Genomic DNA, 11,365 nt, shown 5'->3' with positions numbered 1-11,365 from the left:
CCGACGCTGCTCTGCGGCTCTGATCAGGTCAGCGTAGTCTCCCAGGAGGATTGTGGGGGAAGGAGGGCGGCAGCCCGGTGGTTGTGGACATTCCAGGTGGATACACCGTGGCCTTCGCTCCTCAATAGGGGCAGTATGAGGGATATTGTGTGGAGTGGAAGAGATGAAGGATATAAAGGCAAGGAATGAATTAGTCTGAAGCTGCCGCCAGCAACAGCGTCCTCGGTTGAGTGGTTTGTGTGGTGGAGGGAAGTAGATATGGCTTTGTCGGTAATATTGTAGCGTTTCAGTGTAGTTGAGTGGTTCTGTTCATGCATCGTTGGGTGGACGGTCTTCCGATGGCGCCAGGTTGTGAGCTCTCGAGCTACCGCATTAGCGGGTTCATTGCCATGGAGAGAGGCGTGCCCTGTGTCCAGACATACGCACCCTGTGTAACAAGTGGGTGTATTGATGTCAGGATACGGTGTGTGTAGGTGTGACCATTTCTTTCGCTATTTCCGACAGGCAGTTTATGAATCACCACAGTGATTGGTTGTCTGGTGCTGGTATTTGCGAAGCGGTGTAATCGCCAGGTGATAGCACCTCCTCTGTCGTGCCGCCGTCCAGGGTGTTAAGCGTAGCCGATACCGTTACAGAATCGGTATTGTGCACTATGACCCACACTTGGCCCGTTTCTCGGATATCTGGCCATATCAGTGTAAAGGACTGGGTCGTTAGATGTGCCGTCACCTACGACTCTCATAGAGCTTGAACTCTCGCCCGTCTCCGGCCTTTATCGATCAGGGACATCACGTGGTAGGGGGGCTACTTGAATATTCCTCATAATGTCAACTGAAAGATATTTCGGCTCTTGTTGGGGTTTGCTTGGCACGGTGTATCCCAACCGAGAGAGAATGGGATAACCCTGTCTGGTCCGCTGAGACGTTCAGTTTCGCTGTTACAATGTGCCTCACTTAGTTAACGTATGGTGTTGTGAACCCCAGGTCGTAGAAAGAGCTGTGTTGACGCGTGGTGGGGCAGTACCAGAGCAGCCTTTAGTGCCGTGCGGAGAAGGGTGTCCATCCGGTTTGTCTCAGTTTCAGTAACGTTAGGGTAGGGGAGGTTGTAGGTAAATCTGCTTATGTTGAGGGCTTGCACCAGTCGGCGACTATCTTTTTCGAGAAGTCCATGTCGGCGGTTGGTAATGCGCTTAATTATATGAGTCACTTGGGTGATTTCTTTGCGCAGTTGTTGGAGGGTGTATGTGGCGTTGCCGTTGTGTTGTGTATGACGTCCTAATATGCGGAGTCTATCTACCCTTGGAATAAGGTTTACATTCAGATGCACGGTAACGTTTGGTGGTACGTTGGTTCTTTTTCGTCGTTCAAGCACTAGGAGCAGTTCCGACTTCTCTGCTGCGCAAGTGAGTCCTCCGGCTAAAGCATACCCTTGAACCACATTGACAGCGTCCTGTAGTGCGTCTTGAATGGCGCCGTCTGACACTTTGCTTATCCAGATTGTCATGTTATCAGCGTAGAGCGCATGCTGCACATTTGGAATTTTGTCAAGGAGTGGTGGTAGTTTTGCCATGGCCACGTTGAACAGGGTAGGTGATAAAGCTGAACCTTGTGGAGTGCCTCTGCCGGAAAGCCTTATAGTGCCTGACCGAAGTCCTCCACGGTCAATGGTGCCCGTGCGGTCAGATAAAAACGCTCGTACGTAATCGTAGGTGCGTTTGCCACATCGGGATGAGGCAAGGTTGTTTAAAATGAGGTCACATGAGAGATTATCAAATGCCTCCTTAAGATGCAAGACCAAAATTGCCATGTTTGAGCCATACTTGGGCCATCCACGGCATCTTCCTTAAGTTGTAGCAGTACGTCCTGCGTCGACAAATTAGCGCGGCAACGAATAGGGTAGCAGGAAAGAAGTTGGTCGCCTCGAGGTAATCTTGCAGGCGCAGTAGAACAACGTGTTCGGAGAGTTTTTCGACACATGATGTCAGGAATATGGGTCTCAGATTTTGAAGGGACAAAGGTTTGCCAGGTTTTGAAATTAATGTGATATCGGCGTGCCGCCATTCCTGAGGACGTGTTCTGTCTTTCCAATGTTTATTGTAGAAGTCAGTGAGTTGATTGATGGCTTTATCATCGAGGGTGTGTAGTAGTGCATAATGGATGCCATCTGCTCCCAGTGTCGTGTTTCGTCTTATGCCTAGCATGGCTGCCCTCACTTCTGACTCTGTGATGTCTGCATCCAGGTCTGTTTCTTCATTGTGTGGATAGTCTTTGTATTCGGGCCAAGGACCTTTAGATATGTATCGCTGTCCATCGTCATCCATCTGTTCTTTGTGAAGAATAGTACGGACGGTGTTATTAGTGTGAGTTCTCGTATGTGCTGGTTTGAGTAATGCTCGGAGGATTGACCATGTTTTAGATGTGCTCAGTGTGCCATTCAGGCGGTCGCAGAGGTTGTGCCAGCTGTTCGTATTTAGGGTTTCGGCGTATTTTTCATAATATTTACTTTTTTATCGACAACGTTCGCAAGTATGAACAGCCGTACCAGTTCAAGATGGGTGGGCGGTAAGCAAGTGGTTCAACTTTGGCTGGGTCGCTGAATCGGGTGACAGACAGACAGGCAGACAGATAGACAGACAGACAGACCAAAATTTCAGCGTTTAAGTTCCCCAAGAAAAACTACCGTCTTTAAAAATCAGGATCCTAGCAGAAATCGAACCCAAGCAACCTCTGTGGCAGTCAGGTATTGTAACACAGAGACACGCCAGGTCTTGAAACTGCTTGAAACTGTAATGTCGGTGCTACGTCAATTGTGGTTTCAGTGTTGGCTCCGATTCTACAGCAGTCAAACAAACAATACATTTGTATTCCTATGAGTAAGCAAGCTATATTCAAGCGATGCTCGACCCCGGAGGAATACGCTAAGAAAAGTTACGTATGATATTCACACCATCGATCCGTGAAGTGCGCTTCGTTTCGGTAATACTAACGACATTTCTTATTGTGAGCGCTGGCGTTACGTCAGACCACGAGTTACCATTTAAACGCCAGTGTAGTTGGCACTCCTGGTAAGCCCACGATGCGCACACGACTATTACACTGACAAAACCACGTCTTTCCAACCCATAACGCTTGGCTCAACGCAAAAAAAAGCAGCATAGACAATTAATCGCCTGCTGCTTCGCATGAAACCGATTCTTACGGTGCGTGGGATCTGCCGAACTTTTTAGCTGTGTGGCCTCCTACGTCTGGGCGCTTTCCTGTTCGTCTCCTTAGCCTGACTCATATTAAAATTTGCGTGGGAAGGAGGTAGTGTATGTCGAATATGATTAATAGATTATTACATCAATAATGTGAGAAACTGGCCGCGCACCTCATGAAGTATTTTATTTCAGTCAGGAATGGCACATACTTGTATACCTCGGCCCATGGAATGCGGGTGTGAGCCACAGGTGAGCCACAGTTTGCAAGTTGCATCAGACAGGAACGACAATAACACGATTTCAAAAATCTTTAACGCGATCGCGTTACGGAGCTTGTGTCGGAGAAAGGCGGGCCAATCGTCGGCAGCGTTGTCGGTGAGCGAAACATTAGAGGGACGGAAAGATTGAAAATCACGGTTAGAATCGCTATCAAACACAGGCATTCTGCATGGCAGTCCAGTATTCATTCACAGAGCTACGGTAGCGCTTATAACTGCTCACAGAAGAACCTATATGGCTTCAAAATGCGACAACGTCAGCTGTGGTTGCAGTGTTGCTATCGCCATTGTATGAATGTGGCAAACATTACATATTCCCTCCTATGACTCGCCAAGCAAAGGTCAACCATTGCTCAATCCGGAGGAATACAGAAAAAACCGTTCTTCTTATGTGAGTTGCGCCGTGTCGTTGGACCATAGGATACCCTTTGGGCGTCGGTGTAGTTGACGTGCCTGGTAAGATTATGGTCAATTCTCATAGCCGGAAGGGGGGGGGGGGGCTCAGGGGCCAAATCGTTGCTTCCTCATGTAGGTACTTTAATCAATTTGGTGCTTTCTCAATAACAAGGTTTTGAAAAAGTGCTTGCCTACCCCACCGCCCCGACAAAAATTGCTCACCTACGGGCCTGTCTATGATATGCTCATTACCACTCCAAATTAACAAAATAGGCCCAACTCGACACGCTTGACTGAAAGCAATAAAAAGTCGGTATAAGCCACTACTCACCTACTGCTTTGCATGACATCGTGTTCCAGAATGAGTGGGAACCGTCCAATTTTTTGTAACACAATAACGTTTTATGCCGTGGTCCACCAAGGCTTTCATGACGTATTTCCGTGACGGAAATACGTCAGCAAAATGAACACCATCAAATGGCAAAGAAAAAAATTTATAAGAAAAGGTTCCGTTGCCAGGAGTCGAACACATGGCCTCTCAGTCCGCGATGGTGGCTGGCGGACGTTTAGCCCACAGGGCTACCGCCAAACACATAGCGTAGGTTAGTGAACGCGACTTTTATCTTTCACACTTTTCTTTCACAGTGCTCTTGGATGGATGGATGGATGGCGGATGAATGCTACGAGCGTCCCCTTTATAACGGGGCGGTGATATTTGTGCCACCAGGCTCGAAAAAGAAGGCGTCGTTGCTCGTTTCCAATGGAAGTGCAATTTCGTCAAAGCTTTAACACTCCGCGAGGTGGGGGCTTAGGCCAAGCCTCGCTCATAGCACCCATCCATATCGACATATAGCTCTCCGAGTCTCGCCTGGCTGTCGAACTGCGTTCCTCGCTCGCCCTGTGAGAATTAACGGCCAGGCTAGAGGGAAGACACGGCGCGCGTAGCGTTTCCCTTGGCGTTTCACGACGCTTTGAATGAGTGCAGATCGAGTATCAGTGTTTAATATATGCTTGTTTATGCCGTATGTGCGCGGGTTGCAGCATATGCGGTGTCCACGTATATAAAGAACTTCAGCTACCGCAAGAGAGAGAGATAAAAGCGATGGAAAGGCAGGGAGGTTAACCAGGTTGCACCCGGTTTGCTACCCTACACGGGAGAGGGGGAAGGGGAGAAAAAAGAATAGAGAGCAAGGAGGAAAGAAGGAACAAGTAATACGCGCACAGTGTTCACCGCACACACACAGACAGTCACAACCGAGAAATATTTGACATCGCTTCCTCTGCGGTTGTCTGGAAGTAGGCGTTAAAAACCGCAAGGGTTACATTATGATCATGGGCGTTATTCGTCGGTACGGAGGCGTGCCACTAGGCGTCAACGTGGGTGCGTGCACTCAAGCGGTGCTATATCTGCCAAACAACAGTATACATCGTACAAGGTGCCATATGCTAATACACCAGTGTTGCCAGATGCCGACGACTAAAGAAGCAAATAATCACCACCAAAGAAACCCCCAAAAACGGCGTCACTCCTGTGAGTAAGCCCAAAACAAGCGGAACTTCAAAAAAAAAATGTTCTCATTTTTGATAATTATTTTATAGTGTGAAAAAATGCTACAAGCACATATGGAAGGTGAAAAAGTTCATTTATATTACTTTTTTTGTTGTTGTTTATCTGTTCCACGTAATGAAATTGCCCTTGAATAACTGAAAAAACTGAAGACGGTTTCTTGCACTTCAGAATCGCACACTGCACACAGTCATCGTCACTGGTTTCCAATACATCTGGAAAATTCATGTCATCCAGTTCCGCGGAACCATACGCGTTCTTCCAATTGAACATTTGCATCACCACGGCGGTTGGCTGAAAATTTCGCCAGCAAGCACCTCGAAGTCGGAGGCCGTAGCGAACGTGCAGGATGGCGCTCAACATTTCGTTTTTCATCCTATTCCGTTGGCACGTTGTTGCTCGCCACATTTAATTCGCCTGTTCGTAGCCTCCCGAAACTTGTCCTGCAGTTAAAACGATTCTTCAAGCTACGACCAAAATGCGTGTTTGTGCTCGTAAACTGCCGATGGTTTAGCCATTGGTCTAGATGTAGGAATGTACGTACGTACGCGAATAATCAGTGTTGCCGGTCATCGGTCAGAATTCTTTAGCACCGTGAGACTGCATGGATTTTTTTGTATCGCCACTTCTAGCTCGCAGCCTTGCTGATAGCCCGAACAAATGAAAACAAAACAGCGGAATAAAACAAAAGCGTTTAAAAAACTGTACAAATTGAAAGCGCTTGGTCGTCGGAACAGTAATTTGGCTACTCCGATAAATCATCTGTAATTTCATATCAGCCAATACAAAGAAGAATTGACAGTATAATTTAGAATGTTCGTATACTCTTCCCTCAGCGCAAGAGCAGAATACTCGGACGAAATAAGTTCTCCTGTGGTATCGCGGTAGCCCAGCGTGATGTGTTCCGTTCCGTTGGTTTCGAAATCGCCTCGACACACGCGCCCATCTCACGTGGTTTTCGAGCCGGAGGCAGAGACGTGCTTTCTACTTTACTGTTCACATGTAAACAAGAGACAAGAATCTTCCCAGTCAGAATGACCGACTTCCCGCTTCGCGTGGCTTCACTGAAAGTGACGTCAGGGCCTGTCCTGAGTTTTTCTTCCTCCATGCTGTAGTGCCTTTATAAATGTCACCAGGAAGAAAAGAAGGGCCTAGGAGCGCTAGATGAGTGCTCAGGGGGGGTCGTCTATTTTGACTCAAGTCATGTATTTGACGACAAATACACGTGCCGGGCCCTAAAATCACAATACTTCCTGAAAAAGAGCAAGTAAGCCCCAAAAACGCCACAAGCGGCTCTAAGAATTCCCAGCGACTCAGCTAAAAAAGCAGCCCAAATCCGCTTATAATAAGTGGAACTGGCATCTCTGTAATACACCGTAAACAATCAATTACTTCTGTGACGATACGTTTCACTTCGTGTTATATGATGGCTATGACAATTGGATCAGCCATGTTTTTTGTTGTAATTGCGAGATTTTGTGCTTTCATACATTTTCATTATTGCATTTTTACAGATAAGCCCCTATGCTCTATGTGGGCTAAGAAACCCTATGTTAAAACTGTCGACGAGTGAGTGTTGAGTTATCTTAATGCACTTTGTCAAAGTTCCACAGTACACCATGTATCCAGATGTTTGTCCCTTTCTTGAGAAATAAAACATCTATTATGCTGCAAATATAAGAGCTCCTAATCGGGCCGCTTTCCATATCAATGTGCCTTGTTTCATACTGACATATCCTCAGTGCAAGTCTGAGTCGCTTGGATAGGAAGTTCTCTAGACAACAGGAATTCTTGCTGCTGTTCTAACTTCAGCAGCACATTGGCACATGTACTGTTATCAAAAGAGCACTGAACCCAGGATGATGCCAATGTATCGCCACGTAAGTTGCATGCGTTCAATATAATCGTGTCCTTGATACTAAAGAAAGAAGCTTCCGATTTGATAAATGGTAGAATTTTTGGTAACACGTGATGGAAAGTGTAGTGTAATAACGAACTTTTAGTCCAGCATTACGTCGATGATGTCGATCACTATACCAACGCCACTTTTTAGCAAACATTCTCATATTCTGTACTAGAAAAATTCGGCAGATCCCACGTACCGTGGGAATCGATGTTATGCGAAGCATGCGCGGGATTGTGACTGCGGCGTAATTTTTCACATTGAGCGAAACGTTACGGAATGATGCTAGAGAAGTGTAGAAGTGGCATACGCACACTCATATGTTGGAGTCGCATATGTATTATATAACCAGTTGTTTACATGCAGTTGCACAACGATGCCAACAGCAGAATGAGTGTTACCAACATCGGACGCGGTAAGCTTATATGTAGTGCTCATATGCTTCGATACTGGATAGCGAGTGCTCGGAAGGGCCGCAGCACCAATGTACAGAAAGTGAAGCCCAAACAGGGTCAATCCACCTGCGGCGCTGCGATCGGTTGACTGCGTGTTCGTATGGACACCAATAAGCCGACGTAGACTCAGTGAAAAGCTTCTTCGGCGACATTTCAGGCCACATAAGGTGATACAACTTCTCGGTGCACTGGACTGCTAGGTTGTTCCGGACGGCATCACAATCTCTCAGCGGGGGAGCGCACGAGCTGATGTCGTGCACGTGATGCGCCTCAACCGCTTTATGCTAGTTGAGGAAGATGAACCGCCGAACCCGTGATCGCCCACTTTTTACAGAATAACGTCGAATTGCTTCAGGCAGAAAAAAGAAGGCGAGTTTGTTGTGCCCTCTACCGCGTTAGACATTAAAGCGTCTGAAGCAATTGCGAAGAACTTCAAGATTTCGTAGTTAAAACCTCAAAAGGCAATGCCCCAAGCTCATTGACTAAAAAATGAGCTCAATTTGGGTGGTTTCGAAGAGCAAATGCGAAAATACCGACAAGACGTGCGTTCTTCGCAGTAAAACACACAAGCCTGGGTGTCCTTTTAGTGCCATTTGTGACTGAAGAGGCCTCTAGGCAAAAGGTGGCGTCAAGCTTTTTGCAATGTGCCATGAGGGGTCCTGCGCTGGAAGATCATTGCGCGCCACAGTGCTCGCAATCCCTCGTGAAGCACTTTAGCCGCGGTTTCCCAAGTCCGAATGCGGCGTGTTCTGTGGACATTGAGCACATGCTCTTTTTTGCATGCACCAGGATGAACTCTTGGAAGCGGTGCGGGAACTAATTTCAAAAAGTGGGGCTGTGGCGTTTCAGAACGAGTGCAGAATTCGACCACAGTCTTTCCTGGAACTTCTCAGCTTCTGCTAAAGGTCCACCATTGTGCAGCACCGAAACAATTACTTAGTTCAAAAACACGCTAGATTTATTTCGTCAAGTGACGAGCCAGTTCTTTGTACTGCTTTTTATGTAAGTTCGATTCAGCATAACAGCAAGCACTTCATGACGCACGTGTCGTCAAGGTGTAGGGCTACATTGATGATTTCTTAATCTTTTGAATCGCAACTATTCACCAGCTGTCTCATGTGGCAGATGAACTTTTAGATGTTAAGAGCCTGCTCAAAGAATGTGTAATTTCTAAAACAAATCCCTGCTTACAAGATCATTAGCTTGTGGATTTATAATTTGCTTTTCGCGTGAAAGACATATATGTTAGAAGTATGCCCTGACGTCTGAAAAGGCACGTCGACATTTCGAATACGCACACTCGAAGTTCTGAAACAGAGCATTGCGAGTCTGTGTTTTAAGAATGCCCTTTGAAAACTGGTCCGCACGTCATGCAGCAAAGCCTGATGAAGCAGACGGATTGGTTTGAGGGTCTGTCGCCAGTTGTGCAGTCGGTTGGTGAATCATTAACCAGAAAAATTAAAAATTACAGCATATCTAAGGGTGAATGATGAAGAGCTTGGGCGAAGCTCCTGAAGCAATCATGGTTGCACCGTGAAATGTTCAGTGGTTTCGCAAAGCAGTAATCAAGCGATACACCTCTTTGATTATATTTCCTTTTTCTTTTTTTCATCTTTTTTTTATTTTTTTTATTTTCTTCTTAATTTTCTTATTGCATTTTTTATTATTTTTAGTGTAATTTTATTTTTTTATGTTTATTTCTTATTTTATTTTCTTATTTCATTTTTTTCTATCTCTATGGGACAGCACCATCTAGCATATTGTCACGTAGTCTTGCGACTAGTGCGGTAGGAACCCGAAAACAGTCTGGGAGGCAACCACTTTATTGGTCGAGCATGTGCCTGAATTACTCGGCAGTAACGTCGACAGGCGCCAGGGGCGTAGCCAAGGGGGGGTTGGGGGGTTCAAACCCCCCCGAAATTTTTCAATTTTGCATGTGTATATATACACGCACACATACAAACGCACGCACGAACATACATACATAAAATTTCTGGCTACGCCCCTGACAGGCGCGGCTGTTGGTAGGCGTAAAGAACACTGCACCTCGGTGCTGCGCGCTCTTTTAAAACAAGGCGTACACAATGTGTGACGTATCTTATCAGTACTTCAAGTGACACACAAAAAGAAAGCAGCAACCTCGTTCAACTCCGACACACTGCGCGCAACGAAAGGAACAGATGCAACAAATGATAAAGATAGCGCGACTGCAGTGACCAACTGCATAGCCCACGTGGCACTGCCCCCCTTTCAAGAGACATCGTCCCGATGTTGAAACTAAACATGAAACACATGATTGTAAGACAAAATGGTGCGAAATCTAACATGAACAAAGAAAGAAGAAGTCGATTATTAGTGTATTAGTAGCAGCGTTCATGGTAAGGCTTTAAGCGGACGACATGGACCACCTCAGAGGGTGGGCGACGCCGCTGTGATGATGTGAGGTCGTCGAGGACAACCTCATAATCCAAAGAACCTAGTCGTCGTAAATCTTTTATGGTCCGAAGTAGCGTCGCAGCAGTTTTTCACTCAGGCCTCGTTTTCGAAAGGGAGTCCGTACCCAGACGCGGTCGCCAGGTTGATACTGTTGGTCGCTTCGGCGCAGATTGTAGCGTCGGGCGTCGGCATTTTGCTGGGCTTGAATGCGTAGACGGGCCAATTGCCGAGCCTCTTCTGCTCGCTGCAGTAGACAGAGACGTCAAAGTTCTCTTCCTCGGTCGTGTTTGGAAGCATGGCATCGAGCGTTGTCACGGGTTCTCTTCCGTAGAGCAATATCAATGGAGTCATTTGTGTCGTTTCCTGCACTGCGGTGTTGTATGCAAAAGTTACATAGGGCAACACGGTGTCCCAGTACTTATGCTCGATGTCTACATACATACACAACATGTCGGCAATGGTTTTGTTCAGACGCTCAGTAAGACCGTTCGTCTGAGGGTGGTAAGCTGTTGTCCTGCGGTGGCTTGTGTGGCTACAGTGCAGGATTGCTTGCGTCAGGTCAGCCGTGAACGCCGTTCCTCTATCAGCCTCGGGCGCCCCGTGTCGCATCTCGGGCGCCCCGTGTCGTAGTAGTGTTTTCGACGAAAAACTTGGCGACTTCCGCTGCGCTTCCCTTCGGGAGAGGTTTTGTTTCGGCGAAACGAGTGAGGTAATCAGTTGCCACGACGATCCATTTGTTTCCATCAGCGGACGTCGGGAACGGTCAAAGAAGGTCCATTCCAATCTGCTGAAAAAGCCTTGAGGGCGGTTCGATGGCCTTTAGATGCCCAGCAGGCTTCAATGGGGGTTTCTTGCGCCTTTGACAATCTCGACAGGCTTTTACATATGGCGCCGTGTCGGCGGCGAGATTGGGCCAGTAGTACTTTTTTTTAATTGTTGCCAGTGTTCGGGTGAATCCGAGGTGACCTGACGCTGGTTCATCGTGGCAAGCGTGCAGAATTTCTGTGCGAAGTTCCGGAGGCACGACCAGAAGGAAACTTGCCCTATTTGGGGCAAAGTTCTTTTTCACCAGAAGGTCATTCTCCAGGCAGAATGAAGATAGACCGCGCTTGTAAGCTTGCGGAACGGATG

General features: G+C 47.0%; 1 protein-coding gene across 1 annotated transcript in view; it reads left to right on the top strand.

Annotated features, from left to right (window-relative positions):
- LOC119398890 (chitotriosidase-1-like) overlaps positions 1-8,701 on the top strand; it is a 16,196-nt gene extending 7,495 nt beyond the window's left edge. The window contains exon 4 of the mRNA XM_037665706.2: positions 8,588-8,701. Within this exon, the coding sequence (XP_037521634.2) occupies positions 8,588-8,701 (114 nt within the window). The remainder of the gene's footprint in view (positions 1-8,587) is intronic.
- The last annotated feature ends 2,664 nt before the right edge of the window (positions 8,702-11,365 follow it).

The sequence above is a fragment of the Rhipicephalus sanguineus genome, chromosome 7 (genome assembly GCF_013339695.2).
Source record: "Rhipicephalus sanguineus isolate Rsan-2018 chromosome 7, BIME_Rsan_1.4, whole genome shotgun sequence".
NCBI classification, from domain to species: Eukaryota; Metazoa; Arthropoda; class Arachnida; order Ixodida; family Ixodidae; genus Rhipicephalus; species Rhipicephalus sanguineus.
Note: the sequence above shows the minus strand (reverse complement) of the source record. Positions and strands in the feature narration are given on the sequence as shown.